This window comes from Dama dama, chromosome 9 (genome assembly GCF_033118175.1).
Source record: "Dama dama isolate Ldn47 chromosome 9, ASM3311817v1, whole genome shotgun sequence".
In the NCBI taxonomy this organism is placed as follows: domain Eukaryota; kingdom Metazoa; phylum Chordata; class Mammalia; order Artiodactyla; family Cervidae; genus Dama; species Dama dama.
Genome location: NC_083689.1, coordinates 106,775,655 through 106,796,692, shown reverse-complemented (window position 1 = coordinate 106,796,692; position 21,038 = coordinate 106,775,655). Strand labels below are relative to the sequence as shown.

The 21,038-nt window shown below is 44.7% G+C and overlaps 1 protein-coding gene across 2 annotated transcripts in view; it reads left to right on the top strand.

Moving 5' to 3' along the window:
* The first annotated feature begins 2,280 nt into the window (after window positions 1-2,280).
* The window catches only part of EFNA5 (ephrin A5), a 290,642-nt gene continuing 271,884 nt past the window's right edge, over window positions 2,281-21,038 (top strand). For both annotated transcript variants that reach the window (XM_061152119.1, XM_061152118.1), the window contains exon 1: window positions 2,281-2,719. In XM_061152119.1, the coding sequence (XP_061008102.1) occupies window positions 2,595-2,719 (125 nt within the window). In that variant the 5' untranslated portion in view covers window positions 2,281-2,594. The remainder of the gene's footprint in view (window positions 2,720-21,038) is intronic.

The window sequence follows — 21,038 nt, the reverse complement described above, 5'->3', positions numbered from 1 at the left end:
AAAGTGTTTTCAAAGCATCACTTTAAAGAAAAGTCGCCCTTGCTGCCCACGAACCTTGAAATCCCTGATAGGAAGAGGGGAATTCAAAGGCACCTGAGAGATGCTCGGGTAGCCAGATAACCGCGCAGCGCGCGTTGCTAAGACCCGGGCGGAGATTTACGAGAACACGTGGCCACTGTGGTCCCCCTGCCCGCCGGCTGCTGGGACTTTGTTATTATCACTCGAGGGGCCCCGGAGACGGATTTCGGCTTTCCGGCTGCAGGGTGGGATAACCCGTTCCTTTGTCATTGAAGAACCCCCTCGTCTCAGGTAAAGAGACGTCAGGACCATTCCGCAGCCCAGACCGGGGGGAAAAAATGTCAGCATCCAAAGGGTTACGCGCGGCACAGCTAGGTTCGCGCGGAGGAGAGGGCGCCCGAGCACTCCCAGTAATTCAATTAGTCAGGTTTCTAGAAGGTGGGGCCCGGGATGGGGAGGGAGTGGGGTTAGGAGGCGTGGGGAAGGGAGGAGATTAGGAAAACGCCTCTTTTCTCGTGGAGCAGACCAATCGGGTTGGATAGAGGGGGAAAAAAAAAAAAACCCGATCGGTAAGCAAACGGCAGGCCGGGGCCAGACTGGCTGCTCCAGCCGCTCCCCACCCCTTCCCAAGTAAACTGCAAGGGGTGGGGGTGGGGGGTGGAGGGGGCGAAGAAAAAAAAAAAATCAGCCCACATGACCCGGGCGGCGGCGGCGCAGGCTGCAGGCACCTCCCACTGTCGGGCCGGGCTCCGCGCCGCACGCCCACCCCGCTCCCCGGCCCCCGCGCCCCCGTCCACGTCCACGCGCGCGGCCCCGAGCTCCCGCGCGGCGGCGGCGGCGGCGGCGGCGGCTGTTGGCTTTACACGCAGGTCATTAACGAGGGGGCGTGCCCGAGGAGATTTTTTTTTTTTCCCATAAAGCATTCTCTCTCTTTTTTTTCTCCCCTCTCCCTTTTGCAAAACTGACTTTTACCCCTTCCCACTCCTCGCCAGTCGTTGCAATCCCTCCCGGGCTGCTCGTGCCGCCGCGGCTGCACTGAAGTTTATTTTCCCGCCTGGCGAAGGTCTGGGGATTCTCTCGGTGGTTTTCACACCCTCGCTGCTGCTGCGCCCGAGGAGGGAAAGGAGAGCCGCTGCTGGAGGAACTGGAAGGTTTTTCTGATGTAGTCATCGGGGAGGTGCCACGCGCTCGTGCGCTCTCTCTCTTTTCTTTCTTTTTTTTTTCCCTCCTCCTTTGGCGTTTCCAACTGATTGATGCATCTCTACAAGTTGCCGGGCTTGGGGTGGAATCAGTCGGAGTCGCAGGGACACTTCTGAGAGCTCCTCCCAGTGCTCTCGGCCCCGCAGCTGGGGGGCTCGGTCTGGCTCCCGGAAGGCGATCGGAGACTTGACATCGGCCCGTTCGGGAGTTGGAGGGGTTCATCTGCGAGGGGTCGTTTGCCCTCCGGCCCCCGAGCCTCACAGCTGGGTTGGCATCGCCCCGCGGCTCTCGGCATCCCAGCTCCGCCCGGCTGGCTGGTGCGTAACCTCCGCTCTCCGCGCGCCCTGGTGCACCCGCTCCCGGCCGAGGAAGGCACGCGCGAGGGGGTCCCCGGGACTCAGCCCGCGGCTGGGTGTCGCCTCCCGCCGCTGTCGCAGACGGACTCCGCCGGAGGGGGGTTGGGGGACCCGCCCGAAGACGCGGGGAGCCAAACTTTTCTTGGAGGTTTGCGAGGCAAGACGGCTCCTCCAGAGCTCCGCGGCCGCTCCCCCAGCTCCAGGACGCCGGCAGGGCTGGCCGCTCCTTGACTCCAGATCCCCGCCCTTCTCGGCGTACCGCCCCGCGCCCTCCGCGCCTGGGACTCCTCCGAGATTTCCAGGGCTCACCCGGCTCGAAAGCACCGAGGAGGCGGGAGAAACGGGGGGTCCTTCGACTCCCCGGGACCGCAGGCGCGAAGCCCCCCCCGCCGCCCCCGCGCCATCCGCACGGAGCTCCCCTCCTGCAGTTGCCGCCCCCCGCCCCCCCAAAGGCCGCCAAAGTAACTTGGAGCGAAGCGGGGCGCGGTGCCCAGGGCCCCCGGCAGCGGCGGAGCCGTGCGCAGCCCGCGCCGCCGCCGCTGAGCCGGGCCCGGCGGGCCGGTGTATGTCTCCCCGCGGCCGCGGCGCGCCCCTCGCGGTGACTGCGCAGTGTGCCGCCGCCCGGCCGGGCGCGCACCGCCCTCTGCCCGGGTGACCGGCCCGCCGCCGCCGCCGGAGACCCAGCTTGGCACCCATTCCCCCGCCCCCGCCGCCACCGCACACACACACGCACGCTTTTCTCCATCTTGCGATTCCCTTTTTTCCTCCCGATCCCTCCAGCGGGGTTGCGAGTTTGCCTTGATCACCTCCCCCCTACTCCGCCGCCTTCTTTTCTTCTCGCTCGCCTCCCCCCGCTCTCAGCTCGGTGCGCGCCTCTCTCCTCTCGCCCCTCTGCGTTTCTATTTATTCATATTTATTTGGCCCCCGCTCGCTCGCTCTCCCCCCCTCCCCTCCCTGCGTCCGGATCCCTGCTCTCTCCCCGGAGTGGCGCGTCGGGGGCTCCGCCGCTGGCCAGGCGTGATGCTGCACGTGGAGATGTTGACGCTGCTGTTTCTCGTGCTGTGGATGTGTGTGTTCAGCCAGGACCCGGGCTCCAAGGCCGTCGCCGACCGCTACGCCGTCTACTGGAACAGCAGCAACCCCAGGTAGGGTGGCGGGGGGTGGGGGGCTGGATCGGAGAACCGGGGCTCCCCGGGCCTCGGGGCCCTGCGGACGGAGCGGCGGCGCCCGCCGGGGACCCGCGCGCCCCGGCCGGCCGCGGCGCGCGCGCTGAGTCTGCGTGGGCTCGGGCTCGGGCGCGGATCGCCTGGCAGGCGCTCGTGGGAAAAGCGCCTCTCGCGGGCCCCCTTTTGTTGGGGTGCGGCGGGGGAGCCTGGGTGCCCCCTGGGCGTCCCCGGGGCTGCCTGGACCCGCGGCTTCTGCGCAGCGCCGGGGAAACGCTCGGAAAAAGCTGGAGCTCGGGAGTCGAGACTTCGCTCTGGCACCCGGGCCGACTGGCCGGCATCCCGATACAGGCGCGGGGCTTGGGCGCGGAGAGCCTCGGGCGCAGCGCCGCCAGGAGCTCCCTGCTGGAGCCTGGCTGCGCAAGGATTGCGGGGGAGAACCCGCCAAAGATCCCCAAAGTGTGTGTGTGTGTGTGTGTGTGTGTGTGTGTGTGTGTGAGTGAATTTTTGCTTCCCTTTTCCCCCGATGCGCTCGGAAGGCGCACTGGCTGGGGGCAGGGAGGGGGCCTGGGAGGGGGAAGCTGGAGGTTTTTATTTTCCTCTTTTAACCGCAAGGAGAGCAGGCGGCCCCCCAGTCCGTCTGGTCCCGGCGCTCTTGGCTGTAGGGAGGACGCTCCCCCCTCCTCCGCCTCCCGGTGGGCGCAGGGGGCCAGAAAGTTTGATGGAAGGCCGGGTCACGGCAGGCTTGCCGAGCTAGCTGCCCGAGTAACCCGCCCCCGGAGGTGGGAGCCCTGGGTCTGGAGGCTGGCGGCGCCGCCGGAGGCACGCGCGCGGTCACCTGGAGCCGGTTCTCGGGCGCTGCCCGAGCCCGCAGGGGACGCGGCGAAGGCGGAGACGCGCGCCCCGGGCCGCCCGAGCGCTCGCGCCGGCCCCCGGCCGCCCGGGGACGGTCCTGGCTCACAGCCCCGGGACGCGGGGCGCTGGGGGGCCTTGTCCGCAGGGCCGGGAGGCCCCCTGCGGATCCAGGGCAGGTCGCAGCTCTCCTTTCTCCCGGGCAGCGGTCGGCCCCGCGGGGCCCACTTTGCTCTGCGTCTCCGGGACCGAGGCCAGCTTCCAGCGGTGGGCTGTTCTCCGCGCCCTCCTTGGAGGAGGGAAACAGGCTCGATTATACCGAAAATCCCAGCTTTGTTGTTTTTTTCCCCCCTCCCCTGGGCTGGAGTGGAAGTTGGGAGGCCAAGGAAAGAGTTGGCCGTCGCCGCGCGCGTGGGGAGAGGCGCTGGCCGGCGCCTTAGTTTTTCCTCGCTCCCCGTGGCCCTCTCCGCCGGCCTTTGTTACTTTGGCACCGGAGGGCTTCCCCCGCCTGGAGGAAGGTCCTTTCCGCTGCAGACAGGGAGATCTCCCTACTAGCGGCCCACCGGCTGCCAACCAGGGAGAGAGGCGCCCCCCTCCCACCCTGTTGTCCCAGGAAAGACAGTCACACCCAGGTAGCCCCAGACCTGATTGCAGCGCCTGGCCCAAGTGGAGACATCCCTCAAAGTTTGGCTTAAAAAAAAAAACCATCTCCTGGAGGTGGGTGATGGGATGGGAAACTCATTTCTTCTCTGACATGCCACTTACCACTATTAGGAAAAAAGACAAGAGAACCATCCTGCCAGAGGAGATGCCTTTTATTAAAGCTGACAAGACAAATAGGGCGAGCTTTCCAGTTGTGATGGTGTTAAAAGCAAGTCTCATTATGTTGGTTGGTTTTATTCCCCTTTGGGCTTTATTAGACAGCATATTCGAAAGAGAGGAATTTATATTTTAAACTTTAGTGCCTTATTAAATAAAACAGCAGTGAAATTGGTTCGTTGAATTTGGGACATTTTGCTTTTGCTTGTCTTTTCTTTTCCCCACCCCAGACTTCACAGGGTAATCTTTTTTTCTCATGGTATTCATTTATTTGAATACTGGGGAGTTCCAGTCGTCCTGGAAGCATCAGCAACGTCCCCAGTCTACCCCTCCTTCTTAACCTGTCAAGCTAGTCTGAGTTAGTTTGAGGACATTTTATCTTAGGTTATCTCTGTTTTATGCTTTTGATACTGTTGTTTGGTTTGAGATTAGCACATTGATTTTTGTCACAGGTCATGTTTTTTAATAGATCTGCCCTGCCTGCAGAAAACTCTCCTGTTCAGGAAGCCATGGTGTCTTTGAAGCTGCCCAAAGTTAATCTGTAGAATTTTAAAATACCAAGAGTATTCTCGAGTCCGTGTTCTAATTTGAAGTTTGCGGAAATACTGTTTATTTGATCCTTATCAATTTGATAATGTTTAAAAGGAAGAATGATGTACCCCCGCCCAAGAAATTCAGCTGTAACTTTAGTATTCTTAGGGATTTGTGACTGTCTTTATGTGTTACCGTAGTAAAACTTAAAAAAGTAATAATTTAAAGCTGGGTACCGGTAGGCAGGTTTATCTTAGAAATGTTGGTGCTTTTTTGATGAATGAAGAAAAGTCAGCTTGGATGTAATTTAAAAGGAGTCAAATGCAAAATAAGTAATTTAGAAATAAACAGCTTATCACAAAAGAGTGAAAAAATAGAAAATTTGAAGAGGTCTACTAATTTAAAATTTTTAATGTTTTACATTTTCTTTTTATCTATTGTTTTTATGTAAGGTAAGCTAGCCTTGCCTTTTGATTTTACATAAATCCTGTCTTTTAAGATTTTGCTAAATTAATAATATTATCAGAAGACTTCAGTCTTGTGGAAAAAAGTAGAGAACTTTAATTGCAACTTAAACAGACTTAAGAGATTTTTCTCCTGGAAGAAAAGTTCAGTGGGCACATTAAGATGATAACAACTGGATATTATGGCAAAATGAAGTAAATGAAGTATTTTAGCTTATACCTGTGTACTTCAGTTTGAAATTAAGTTTAGAATGAAATTAAAGTTAAGGATTGTATCTTGGTCACTAGGTTTAAATATCTTATTTGTAACTTGTGCAGTCATAGGAGTTTATGTGCTATGTTGGGTTTCATTATTGAGAACTTTGATAACAAGTAGATCCATAGATCTAAGTTCACAGAGGAAAAAAAAAATGGACAATTTATTTGCTGTCAGATAGTTTTGCTCTTAGGATCTGTCTTCCTAGGGAAATACAGGTTCACTTTTTAAATGCTAATAACTTTTTAATTTCTAGTGTTTATTGGGTGGTGGGCAACACTGATTTTATGTGTTGACTTGCTACAAATCTCTAAAATAGCAACTGGGACCTATCAATCTGTATAGAAATACATGATGAGATTTTTGTAAGTGCATCTTTTATATTTTAAACATTTGCAAAGTTGTATGAGTTTCACTTAAATAGTGAGAGTGATATTAAGATCCATTTAACATTATGCTCTATTGTGAAATGGCCTGTTACTGACTTTGAGTAATTAAGAACCAAGTCAAGGAGAATATAGCTATTTGTCCTTAATTTAATCATATAAAATGCTTTTAAGTAACTTTTAAAAAGACTTTGAACAATAGAACTTTCTTGACATTCTCCCTAAGTAGCTACGCTAACAGTAGAGATGGCTCAGTATTAAGAATATGCCTCTTAATCTGAAACATGCTATAAACAGTTTGATGCTTTCAAAGAAAATATTCAAACTGTGTCTACTGAAAAATTCTTGGATTCATTTGACCATTTACCAAAATGATGCTGGGATGATTAAACCTATCTCCTACTGGTTTGCATTAATGGATGGAATGGTAAAATAATACAATGTGAAATATAGCCATACTTCAAAAGTACTGATTTTCTTCACTTAGTTCTTTGCTTCTGTTAAGGTTTGAGAATCACCAATTTAAAATGTTATTCTCTTATGAGAAAGGATATCTCTATAGTTCATCTGGGATTTTATAAATTTCAGCCTAATCGCATGTTTTCTTTGGACTTGTAAATTAAACATTTCATGTTAGAGTAGCAGGTAATTGACACCGTTTAGTTTTGCTAACATGTAATCTTGAGTTGTGAAAGTGATAGGAATTCTAGATCAACACTCCAGAATCTTTTAGGCAGTATGTTTGTGACTAAGCTGAGGGATGTAGTAACATGTTTCCCTAATCACAGCCCTTGCATATTATTTTCTCTTTCAGAATTCACTTGTTTCATTTTAAAAAGTCCAAGCTGTCAGTGTCATATATATATACCATTATATCAATACTGTGCCTTTTCCACTGACAAACAAATATCAGAATGGTCTAAATCTAAGAATCTGTTTTGAGGAAATATGGAAAGTTGATCTTGGCTTTGAAAGAGCCCATCGCCAACCTCAATAACTTTAGTTTTAGAATTTTAAATCTTTTAACTAGTATTTCATATATTAGAAACAAAAGTTCTTCAAGTAAAAGACATTACTTAAGAGTCTTTTAACTTTATTAACTCTGAACCTCAGTGTGACATTTTATTAGATACAGTGGGGGTAACTTTGTTATTTTGGTGTTTATATCAGAGTCTTATAGCCATCTGCTTTAAAAATAAAGCCTGTGTGATGGAAATTTATATGCTGTATTTTCACCCTTATCCATTTGTAGGAAACGTGAAGTGACTTTTCCCCCTCTTACCCTTTCTTTATCTAGAATTTTGTCGAAGAAAAGCATGCTGCTTATTTTGGGCCAGTGTTCCAGAGAATTTTGAAAGCAAAATAAGCCAGTGGGATGTTAGGGTCCACTGATTTTATGCATTATGTTCTGTATTCATAGTGAACCATCAGAAACAGTCAACTGTCTTTCCCTTAAGAGACTGGAACATCAGTGCTGTTTGAGGCACACCTGATGTACAGTCTAGCTTGGCATTTCCAGTGTGAGACCGAGGTCAATAAACTCCATGATGAAGAGAATCAGAGAGAGTCTTCAGTAAGTCATTACTCCCTGTTAGTTGATTTCAGCGGTGCGAGCTAAGCCATTGGCTCACCAAAGCATCTCGTTGCCATGTGTGTTCTGGCTGATAATCAAGAGTTGTAGAGGCCTCCCCATTTGAAGGCTGAGGATCACATTTGGAGGAAACGTTTAGTTATCTGGGGGCAAATTAACCTTGTGGGTTTCTTGCCATTTAATCTTGTGAGATGCCCTCTGTCCACTGGCCTGATTTCCTGTGGGATGGGACAGATAAAGATGAGCGTCTCCTTTCTCTCCCCTGTTGCTGTGAACCAAGCAAGCTACCAGCTTCATGCTGGGCCAAGAAAATGAATGAATACAATTAGTCCTTCAGGAGTCCTGGCCTTTGCAAGCTTAGAAGTACATGCCCAAAGAGTGTACCTTTGAGAAAGAGAAAACATTAAAATGGAAAATGAACAAAACATAGGAAGATGTTAAGAAGAGAATTTCATGTGAGCATTTGGTTCATTGTTTAATGTTTTTTTTTTTTTGTCCAAAATAAATAATTTGATTAATAATTTTTTTAAAAAGATGCGCCTTAGCCCTCTTCATTTTCTTTGTGTGTGTTGGTTTTGAATAATTTCAGGCAGTAATGAGAACTTAAAAAGCTGTGATGTTTTATTTTAGATAATGAATCCCTCTTATGTTCACTGAGGCCATATAATCCATTTTCTTTTCAGAAACAGTATGCAAACTGTTAAAATGGCAGCTCTGATTAGAATGTCCGTGTTGAAGAGGAAACGTGTGTGTCATCAGTGCCGTGAGGAAGGCCTGGCCTCCTAGCAGGCTGCTCAGTCAGGTCTAGTCTTCCAGACCGAGAAAAAATTGCCTTCTGATCATTTGTGACGGATAACACCTTCATATTCAGGTGTAAAACCTCAAAGAGGAGTATGAGAAATGAGACATTAATATTCACTTCAGTAATCTGTCTTATGATGGTGGTCTTAGACAGCTAAACATCAATAAATTGCTGTCTCTTTTAAGGGCCTGATTTATATTATTAAATTTATATTTTCATCTGCTTCTCAGCCTAGACCCCGAGCTGTTTGGTAGAAAAGTTTCCTGTGATTAATTTGAAGCTCCAGTGTTTCTGAGTGGAATATTACTCACTACCGGGAGATCGGTTCCCCTGAAATTTGCCTGCGTTCATGTTTGCAAAGCTGTCAGGAATAAACAAGGCAGCATAATGACATAGAAGCACTCAGTTCAAAATTAAGAAGTAATGCTGCGGGGTTTTCTGTATCACAACTATTATGCCCAGTTTTCAGCATAAATAAAAAAGCTCCTTCTATTTTACTGTTCTTGATAATCTATACTCCTGATTGTACTCGGAGGGATTTATTGTGAACTACTGGAATCTCTATACTATTTTCTAGTCTGAAATCCATGTAGATGGAAACCTGATTTTGAGGTTTTTGAATATGGTATTCAAACAGGGAGTCACAGATTTCAATAAAACCATTATTTTAAAACAGTAAAGACTTCTCCTTGAGTTAGCCAGTTGTGAGAGACTGTAGTGTGCCACAGTGAAGGTTAGCTCAGCTTTCATTCAGGTAGAATTCTATCATTTTCAATAAGGAAAAATAAACCTTTGTCATCTTGAGAAACATCCTTCATGCAATTGACAGTTGACAGGTTGAATAAAATGTTACTGTCAGGCCTTATTTTCCCCTCAAGTGAGAAATAAAAATAGTTTTGAGTGATTTTTTTCCAAAAAAAAATCTATTTAAAATTATTTCAAAATGGAGGGGAAATGTTTTCAGCTTTTACATATATGTCATAGAATTAATCTGCCATTTGCTTCAGGGAAGGTCATCAAAGTGCAGTTCCCGGAGAGGTTATCTCACAGCTTAGCTCCTAGGGTATTAACTTGAAAAAGCCAAATTCAGCTGATTTGTTTGCGACAGGGTATCACCAGGCATTTTCTGATGGAGTTCTGTAAAAGATGTAAGAGACCGATATTATTCCTGTTACCACTTGTCAAGTGACCTGCTTCTCAGAACTGGTGACCGCAGTTCTGGTGTAAAGGATGGGTGGGAATTTGGGTTTTGCCGTAGCTCTGTGTGTATGCATTGGACCATCAGGCTATTAGCACACTAACTGCAGACCTTTTTAAAAAAAAAATGGCTTTGCTATTAATACTTTTCAGTCACTGCCCAGCCTAATCCATAAGTTTCCACGTGGAAGTGCATGAATATATGCTTGGAGATGAGAAAAAACATATACCGAAGTTCTTGGTTCTCGATTTAGAAAAGCTGGGCTTTCAGTTGAATCAGCGTTTCTTTTCTTTCCCCCAGAAGCAGCCATCTTGTTTTAAGACTGATTTTATTTCTTTCATGAAAATGGTCCGGAAATGAATATGGACGATAGAAAAGGGCTAAACCACTTTATAGTCATCCTGAGCAGGGACCTCCATTGAAAGCTCTGTCTTATCTCTGAGCTCACTAAAAATGCTATCTTCTCGAATTTAGTTGTCAAAAATGGATATTTTAACTTAGTAGTGATATATCTTAAACCCAGGCATATTGTATTTTCATGTTAAGTATGGGCTGTACCATCTTTGTGTATGTATTTTTCTCTTGAAACTTATAATTTCTCGGTCATATATTAATATCTCCTATTATCCCGCCCCCCCCCCCCCCCCCACCAAATCCTGATGTCCTTTTTCTTACTGTACTAAGGTAGTCTTTTAAATTTGTTGGTTGATATATATATTTTTTCTCCAAATTGCTCAGCGGTCCTAAGAATCTTTCTGTAGTAAGTGGTACTGATAAAAAATGTAGGTACCTCCAAAAAGAAGCATTTGGGGTGCTTTAAGAAGCATTATACGAAACCAGAGCCTTTCTGCTCCCTGCAATATAGGCTTTCATAGTCTCATTATTAAACCGTTCCTGTGGGTTCTTACAGACAATTATTTTGGAAGTAAATTCTTATTTGTTATTAAAAAAAATGTGAGTACTAATTGAGACTGTTGTATTTCCACCATGTTTTAAATTTCTGGCTGCATTTGGAGGAACATGTGGCCTAGTAAACTTTACCAAAAATTTATACTACGCTTCTTGCTACTGCATCTGTTTGATGATGTCTGGGAACATGAGTCCCATGTACTGCAGCAAAAACAGAAATTCTTAAGAATAATTTCAAAGTAACCTGCCTCCTCAGTCAGTCTGATTAAACTGGGCACAGATTGAATACTGCTGATGTCACAGATTGTTTTAGTTCATTCGAAGTAGGATTTTTGGTGGTTGCAGAGGCAGTGTGAGGGCGACACATAAAATACACGTTTTGGGATAAGACCTACATCTCATGGACTTCTCGTTAAAGTCCAGGTATGAGTTAACAGCTTTTGTTCCTTCTCCTCCATTGTCCATCATCTGTTGTTCTTTGGCTCATGGAGAAGGCTAAAATAGCCAAGTTGTTCAAAGGGGCCTTTTTGTTTGAAATGAACTAGCAAATTACTTTTGTTTTTCCTTCCTGCCTCTAAGGTGTCAGAATGTCCATTCTGGTTTTATTTGTGATTTATTTATGTATGTAGAAACTGTAATTAACAATTAGCTCTTGCCTCTGAACTATGGAAGCACATGTTATAAAAGTAAATGGAAGTATCTTCTATTAAAAATGCCATTTTGCGGTTTTGAGGCAGTTGGGGCTTATTTTGGTGGGATAATTGCAGTGCTGATCGCTGTCTAGATGTTGATGGTGGTGGGCGTGATATGAAGTTCTGTGGTACCCAGGTGCCAGCGGAAAATATGGCTTTGTCACATTCGCCCAACTTTAATAACAGATAGGGGACTTGACCTTTCGGTGAGGTTTTCTTTAATAGTATTCCATTTTCGGGAGTCAAATGGGGGTTAGGGAGGAAAGGAAAAATAATTCTAGATGTGGGGAAGGTATCTTTTGTGTTCAACAATTAGGTTAAACAAAGTGGGGGCAAATGAGCCTGGTTCCCCTGCTGTTGTTTCGGGGCCGGAAAATACAGACAGATGTCGGCATGCGGACGCGGTGACCTCTGACCCCCACAGCACGACCACTGCCCCGGCGCACAAGTGTCCCCAGCCAGCGTCCCACCGCCCAGCCGCCCTCCTTTGAAGTGACTGACACTTGTGATGGAGAACCTGAAAGTGATTCTGTAGCTATTTGCAGCTCTCCCAGATCTCGGCCTGCTAGCTTCAGTTTTAACTTCCTCACCTCACCTTCTGTGAACCGCGTTTCTTTGTGTGGCTCAGACAGCGCTTCTGTGACTTCCGGAGGGCCCTGTGTCCCCGAGTCCCCACCAGTCTTTTCCTCCCGATACATTGATGCATCGGGTTGGGATAACGGAGGAGGCTCGGGTGGACGGTTCTGCCGCACCAAGTGTTTGTCTGCTTTATTTAGCTAGTGTGTATTTTTTAAATTTTTTCTAAGACAGGTGAAAGCAGTGATTTTGTTGCAGGCCTCTTCTAGTAGCCTCTGCTCTGCAATCTCGTCCCTAACCCCTGGGTTCAGACAGACCATTAATGTTTCAGATACTGTGGCATTCAGAATTTTCTTCAGATATTTGTTTACTGTTACTGCTTCAGGAAACTTTCATGCCTATTTCAGTAGTTTTCTGGCAGGGGCTCTGTTTATTAAAATCTAGTGACCCGGCAGTAAGAGGGGTACAGTTCAGATAGTGGGGCTCCTGACGGGGTTTTGTGTCAAACCAGAGAAAATAATAGGGAAGTGAAAGCTGCCAAAATGTGTCTCCCAATTACTAATTAATCAGGCGAGAAAGGACCTCAGTGATGGAGCTGGTGTCTGCCACGACAGCAACGAGAGGGACGCCTGGTTTTAAACACTGTATAAAGCAAATTGAAGGAAGCCTCAGGGGACGCAGCACCCAGAGACTTGATATCACAAGTGTTCATTTTGTTATGTGCATGTGAAAACCAAAATTGAAACTGAATCATTGTACATCCTCACTGACAGTATCAAGACAGGAAGCTCCTCTTCATGCAGTTTGCTTATTAATAAGCAATGTCTTTATTCTCTTAAATATTTTAGTATGGATATAATAGTATTCTTGGTTTTAGTATTGATGTAGCATTGTATACATACTTTATCCTCGATAGAGACTCGGGGGGAAAAATTAAAAATTTCTTTTTTTAATCATATGCCTGTCATCAATATTTTAAGCATTACTGTAATTGGAGAACCAAATTCTCCCCTCCCCTGGAAATCTATGTGTTTGCTGTCTCAGAGTTCCTAGCCTCTTCTACCAGTGTTCCCACTATGGTCGCTGGACCCATAATTAAATGCCTGTTACTAGTGTATTTTTTTCCATAGCATTTACAACCTAGAAAGAAAAGGGTCTTGTGTGGAACTCTAGCTGTCAGGGGAACAATGGAAACTAATTACACACTCTGCTATCACCATTGTCAACTATACTCTGGGGAAAACAACAACACGCTAGAGAGTGTGTGTGTGTGTCTACAGGATATTCTATATGAGTATATACACATGGGGTCAGACATACCTGATGGCTTAACTTAAAACTGGATCCCTGAAGCAAAAAAAAAAAAAAAAAAAAAAAAATATATATATATATATATATATATAAAGACAGTCTAATTCAGTTAATTAAATAGAAACAAAGTAATTCTTTACTGAGAAGCAGGCTCCCACTTTACTATTTGTCCTTTAAAATCTGAGCTAGGAGAGTCAGCAATACCTATCGCTCTGAATATCTCCTTATTTTGAGGATCATTTTGGAATGGGCCTGTTTTCCACACATCTGTGCTCATTATTTACTATGTGACTGTCTCTTTCACACAATGTTATTTCTTAGCTCTAGAGTTTGGTGTTGGTATCTGGTTGTTTGAAGACTGATCGCTTTGTTTGTTATGTATATCTCTCTGTTCCTGTATTTCTCGTTTGATGGCTTTGGCCATTTCACTGTTCAGTAGGTGGATTTGGGAAAGAAAAAAAAAAAAGATGTTTCTGAGATGTAGAGGAGCTCTGGTGTAAGATTTGGTAAGAAGAGACTTTGAGGCTATTGAATAACTTGAGGTTTGGAATCAGTTTTGAATTTCAATCATCCATGCCATTCTTGTTTTGTGGTACCACATAGAATCAGGACTTGGCCCTAAATAATATTTTCCATTACTGCTTTGATTTCTTGGGTGAGTTCTCCTTACTGTATTTAAAACCAGAGCCAAATGGGTAAATTCAGGAATTATATGTTGATTTAAACTGAGTTTTCTGAAGTTTTTCACATTAAAGGAACATTATAAAGATCAATGTCTAACGGTAGCAATATATTTCTGTATTGAATATCTAAAGGTTACAATTGGTGAAACGTGGAGTGGTACCTGCAGACAGTGGGAGGCGCAGAGTGAATTCAGAGGTGGGGAAGGCAGCATCTGTGCCCTAGGGAACTTGCAGTTTTGTGTGCATTTAAGAACTGTATACCCATGATCCCAGTGCAGAGTGGAAGATGCTGCTGTCTTCACATGTGTGATCTTCAGCGCTGGGTTTATTCAGCATTTATTGGGTGTCCGTTGTGGGCCGGTGTAGCTCTTGGTGCTGGAGATAGTGCAGTAAGCAATACAGAAGCAGCATCCGTGCCAGCCTCAGTCAGCTTCCAATTTCTAGATCACTGCTTTTCACACTCTGATGTGCACGCAAATCCTCTGAGAATTTTCTTGAAATACAGAGTTTAATTCAGTAGATCTGGGGTGGGGCCTGTCTGCATCTGTAGTGACCTCTTTGGTGATACTGATTCTGCTGACCCAGGAACCACAGTCTGAGCAGCCAGCTTCTAGATAAATCAGCAGGGAGAGAGATTACTTCTGGTTCCTCATCAAGGGCTCCTGGTTGGTCTTGCCCTGAACTTTCTGTGTGGCTCTACAATTTCTTAAGTGGCTTAGTATTTGCAAGAGTGCAAGTTATTTGTCTTAAGACCTGGTGGTAGTCTTTATTTCTTGCAACTTTACCCCCACATCTCAAACAAACAAAATAGATTTTTACACTGAGGTTTATGCATCGTTAAAATGCACCGCTAACAAAAGTAACAGGCCAGGGATTTTGATGGAAGTCTTGCTCTCTATAGACAAATCTTCTGGAGTGAAAAAATTGTCTTGGTCCAAAAAGTTTAAGGAGGATCCTGTCATAAATGTCTCGATATATTTGCAAACCCTCCTCAGAGATAGTTTCTGTGGCAGTGCCAGAATTACACCTCAGAAACAGATTTTTAAGACTTTCCAAGTGAAATCCATATGGTTAAATGAACCCCAAATGTTCATTTTATATTCAGCCCAGAAGATGACTAACAACTTTTGTGCTTCCTCTGACAGGGTTTCTTGTGGGTGACGTTAGGAGCCTACACTTCTATGGAGATTTGGGGAAAATACCTATCTGCTCTAAAATGCCATAATTTTAGTGTCCTTAGTGGGAAATCTTTGTTTCTATAGAGTCTCAGTGGTATAAATGCGCTTGTATTTTTTTTCACAGCCTGTATATCATTTGCTTTTGCAAAACAATTGTGTGATGCTTGTTTTCACAAATAAAGGGTGAAACTAATTAAATTCAGATTACCCTGCCTGCTTATTTATTGTCACTCCCTCTTTGGGTGTATAAATACAATATTCCCATTCTCCTAAGTGAACTTGAAAGACTTTGAAAGCATAAGTAGACTGACTTAACTGATACACCTCTATGCAATGATTATTAAAAGAAAGATGAAACTGTTTGTCTTTAGATCAGCTGTATTTGTATGAAAATAAGCCAAAAGAAGAGAAGGATGGTGAGCACTCTTAATTCAAGCATACTTTTGTTTTTTAATAAAAATTTTGCTGATGCCTTTTTATAGTTAATTATCAAGCAGAAGGAAATCTTTTCATTTGCGAATCCTTGGCAAAAATGGACTTAATTATTTGTGTAACTTTTGTAAGAACCATGAATATTATTAAGAATAGTAAATCAAGACGTGTCTCTTTTGCTTGGTTTTTTGTAGATTAATGTTTATGCTCATTGGGGTGTAAATAAACATCTGATACAATGACTTTAAGGTGACACCCACTTAAGTGTTCCCAGTCTTAAGATTCTCATAGATACAGAAATTTGAGAATCTTCCGTGACTTTGTGTGAACTTAAGGGTGTCCTAAAAGAGACATATGCTTAGAAGATTATTAAATTTAGAAATAGGATATCTTCATTGATTAATGCAGTTATTTGCATATCTCTAAAGGAATGGCTTTGTTCAAAATGGAGTTGATAGACCTAAGATTTGTGGCCATTGCCATGTTTAGATAAAGCAAAAGATGCTTTATGGTCCTCATTATGGCTTTGCCCCTCCATTTTTTAAAAAAGGGAAAATAAATGCATTGAATAGCTTTTATTTAACTCTTGGCTGTTAACGGTGATTTGTCCTCATTCACCAAACAGTGTTTATTTAGCTCCAGACTATTAACAGTGACTTCTCAGATTAATAGGTTGTAACCAAATTCTTTGACACATTGATATTTGTACATTTACAGACTGCCTTGATGGTATAAAGTAAAAGCATTGAATTCATGTACCTTTTTGTTTTGAGTTTTATAATAGCAGCTGTTTTGTATAAAACTTCAGGTGGCTTTACGTGTTGACTAGGCAAGGCTCAGAGAGGAAGATGTTAAAAATCCTATAACCATTTAGATTTTTAATTGTCTCTGTTAACATTTTAGTTACATCTCAGATCAAGTTAAATTTCAGCCCTGAGTCTAAATACGCCATTCCTTTCATAGTGATGAATTTGAACCTCAGTTTCTTCACCCTAACAAATAAATGGGCATGAGAAAATTGTCTCCCCCAGATCTGTGAAAATTTGAAGGAAAATACAGTAGGACTTTAAAAAGGGCTATAAAAATTAGAAGAGAGATTGAGGGGGTAAACTCTGTTTGCATTGATGCAACTCTGTAACTCCATATGTTCTTTTAAGTTGCATAGAAATATATTCTAACAAATAATTTGTTGTCAAATCATCATGGAAGATTTGACCTTTTAAAAAAATCAAGTCGTGTTATTTTGTAATATGTATCATCCCTCATTTACATCAGATTTCCCCTTAAAGGAATTCACATTTTAGGTTTATCTTGTAATTTCTCCGAGAGTAATAAAGTGTGAAGAGTGACACTTGAGAGGCCAGTTGGCTGGGGCCTTCTTCCAGAAAGGAATTTTGGATCTCCTTTGTAAAGTTGGTGCTCCCAGCGTATCTCTGCTATATTGTTTCCTCTTTGACTTCTGAAACCCTAATATTCTGCTTTGGACTTCACAGGTATAATGAGGTATCTCCATCTCAAAGGAGAATTTAATGAATACCGACACCCTTTTGGAGAATGCTTGTATTTCCAATGAGGAGCTTGTTGAAACAAATCAATTCCTGTCTGGGGCTGTTCCTTACGGGCAGCGTGGCTGTCTCTGGGATCCTTGGATTCTTCTGCCTGCTACTGCCAGAAGAACAGGAATGAGCCTCTTGACGCCTCTGTGCTTAAAAATCTCTTGTTATCGACTGCTTTTAAACTTAGTGCATGCTAATTATACACACATTGATGTTAGGAGCATAAATAGATCATAACAACATCTAGCTAGGAAAGGAAACAGAATTTGTCAAGGCACACATATTGTAATGCCCTGAAACCTGAGTTTCTCTAACACATTACTGTCAAAGGGCCACTCTCCTCTAGAATTGTCTGGTGGTGACTCAAAGCAGGTTTTACTTCATATGTTTATAGTTAGTCAGGAGAATAGCAAGTGTTCCTGTTACTTGTTTTAGAATAGCAATCATATATGATTATTTTATGACAGTTTTCTCCTGATGATATAAACCTCACTTAAGCTCCTCCCCGCAGTGTAATTCATAAGGGAATTTGTCGATGATCCTCATGTGCTGTACCCAGAGATTTCGTGACAGCCAAGGGCAGTGCTTGGCCGGTAGCAATAAAATAGTGACGTTAATATTAGCAATAGCAAAATTATTTGAGAGAGCCCTGATGACTCCGCATAACTGATTTCCCTTCCAAGTTCAGTGTTTCAATATTTGGAATTGCTATGCTCACCAGAATATCAGTCTGATTTTTGTTACATTTGTATTGTGTCATTCAGAAGTGGGTTTCTTTGGTCCTGCTAAATTGGAAGTTAAGATTTGTCAAGGGAACGAGCTTGCTATGAGTTTATTTCAAGTTTTAAAATTTGTAATTTTCGGTTACCTGGACTGGGTGTCTGATGAATGATTAATGGTTCCAATCTCTCCCGTGTTCTAGGCGTCCTTTCTTGGTGATAGAGTAGTCAGGAAGTTTAAATTTTGATGACTTACTTATTGACACCCTGTATTATTAAGAAAAATAATTCCTTACAACTCATGTATCAGTTTAAACATATCAGCTAGAGGCTTCATTTCAGCTAGGCTGAGTCAGTATTTTCCTTCCATGAGAGCATGTTGATTGATCAAATTGAGTGTATAGCATTCCAGTAATTCCTTAAGATGTTGAAATGATTGGATTGAGTTGCATTTTAATTATTTAGCTTTTATTAATATGGTAAGTAATGTAGTAAAGATTAGAGCTGAACATATTTCAGTGCATTTGATGAATTTAAACAAACATGATGGAACAAGCCTATCCTGATATATCTAACCTTTATTACCTCATATATTTTGAGGAGGAGTATTTTGAATTCTCTTCATTCTCTTTGCGAAATGCCAAATTATGTCAGTGTATTTGACATGTCTAAAATATAGACAATGGTGAACTGCCTTTTATTACCAGGTTGCCATAAACTCGAATTTTAACGTTTGGACAGTTGCAAATTGTCTTCAGTTTCTCTCCTGTTGAACTTTTCAGATCATTTGACTGTCCTTATAGAAATATTATAAAATGTGAATGGCATGTATAGTTAAGTCTTTAAGCACAGTGAAGTCTCCTTATTCATTTGAATGGGATGATGAGCATCGTAATTGGTTACAGCCAACAACTATGAGTTTCTTGCCTCAGACATCTAACTGAAATCTCAGGTAATTTTTTACGGCTGTAATCATTTTAGTAAAAACTTCCCAACTGTAACTTCAGGTTAGTTTTCTGAAAGTTGACTCCTTGAAAAAAAAAAATAAACCAACTGGGCAAATATAAAAATATTTACAGTTAGTTCATTAATAAAAATATTTACAGTTAGTTCATTTTATTTTTTAATAAAGAGAGTGGCTCTATATTTACACCAACAGAAAGGCTACAGAAACTTATGGGAAGACTCCATTGACCCCAATATAGTATTAGAACCGCCTCCCTCCCCATCCCACCTGCCGACCCTTAGTGTGGGACTGTCACTGGCGGAAAGAGAGTGTTTGTGGCTTTTCTTTCCCCAGTTCCTCTCTTCAAAGCCAAAGACTTGCCTTCTGAACACTGCCAAGCCAGCAGACAGGCGTAGTAGTCTTCACCATAGCAACTCTGAATTCTGGGTATTTGGCGATCCGAATTTCCTTTTAGGAAACACTCGAATTGGTGGTATGCCTGACATCCGCTTCGGAAGTCAGCCAAGGAGTTTGGACGAACCTCCCCTAGGGCCCCGGCGTTGCCTTTGCGGGCAGAGAAGGCAACCATTGGCAAGCTGAGGGTGGCTGATCCCATCAGGGCCCTGCTGGCAAGAGGCGCAGCGGGTCACACCAAGTGGGTTTGCATCACGGCCAAGGTGGAGTGTGAAGACGGCAGTCATCAGTGTCCGAAGACGATTGGCTCTCCTTGTTACAAACTGCTAATTCGGATCGAAAGTCTAACCTGTGTGGTTGAACGGCCTCCCTTCCTCTCTCTGAGAAAGTGGTTTGGACAGTAATCTATTTAATCTAGCTCGACAGCCCTCTTCCCGCCTGTTAAAATCTAGAAACCTCGGGGGACTGCCCAGTGTTGGGTTCTGCTTGGAAGGAACTTCACGACAGCGGCTGCAAACCGCGGTCCATGCTGACCGGGCCCGCGGCTGGCCGGGCCGCTCGCAGCCGCCTGCTGTCCGGCTTGCGCGGCACCCAGAGCCGGCTCGGTCCGCGCGTGTTAGGAGGAGAGAAGGGCCGCGGGGGCACCGCCAGGCCCGGAGCTGGGCTCGGACAGGCGCCCGTGTGGGGAGAGGCAGGCGGCCTCCAGAGCCAGCAGGAGCCGATGGTGGGCTCCAGAGGGCCGGGGAGACCCGCAGAGGGGCGGGCACGTGGCGGGGCTCTGGGTCCCGGCGGTCCGGTCCTTCGGGCCGGTGATGCTGTGGTCTCACGGGCACCGGGCACCGGAAAGGTGGCCTTTTGCTGCAGAGGAGCAGAGACGGAGGGGAAGCCTGGATTCCAGGCTGATCCTCCTCCCTCGCAGATACCTGTCCCGAAGCCTCTGGCAGCTTCAGCTGTCATGTCAGATTCACACTCTCTCGGGTCTCCTAAGTGCTTCAGCTTCCCCCGGGGATCGGATGGGCCGGGGACAACCATATGCCATCTGAAGTTCTGAAGAGGCGATGTCCTTATTATACGAAACATTTCAACTTTTTTTTTTTTGAAAGAAAATTAAATCGTTGAAATGTGGAACAGATTCCCTTGTTTAAAAAGTGGAGTACTTTGAGTGAAAACTATTTATTTATTTATTTATTTTTTTTATTTTACCATTCAATTCAAGAACCCAAACAAACAGCTGGCTGACTTATGTTTTAGTAAAAACCATCCTGGTACATTTAGTAACTGGAAAAGTAAACATCCTTAAAATGAAATTCTCATGCGTCCTGACTGCTAAGTGATTTTTAATAAAGACACAGTGAAACCAATAGCGTGTTTGGACTGCCGTTCACTTTGACTGATACTGTAAACGTCCCTACGTTTTAAATGCCTGTCCTTCTGTGACATTTGATGTGAACACACTAGGGCTAAAGACCACATGTAGGCAAATACCAGCACAATTAGAAAATTCATTAATTGTCAAGGCAGTGATCAGAATGTTCTGCTTCATTCAGGCTAATAAGGAGCAACAAATAATGTCACGATAAAGCCTTGGAAGGCTATGAACAGAGAGAAAGTGCATCTGTTCAGGTATCAGGAACTGCTTCCTGGAAGAGGAATAAAGTAGTGTAGGCCTTCAACGATGGATATGATCTTCACAGAGATGGAGACAAGCGGGAGAAGACCTTTCCAGGAAGTCCCAGCAAGAGGAGTGAAGACTTGCCGGCTGCAGCTTTGGAGGTGGATTTGGGGGCCATACAGAAAGTAAATTCTGAGTCAATGAGATCCGGTGCAAGATTGGAAGCTTGGGCTGCAGGGAATTAGCCATGTTGCGGGGTGTCACGGAGAGGCTTCTCATATCGAGGGGAGGGTCATTATGATGGATTATTCTTTATAATGGGTGAATTAGCAGAGTCCTCGTATGTATTATCGTTGTTCTGCACCATTGTGTAT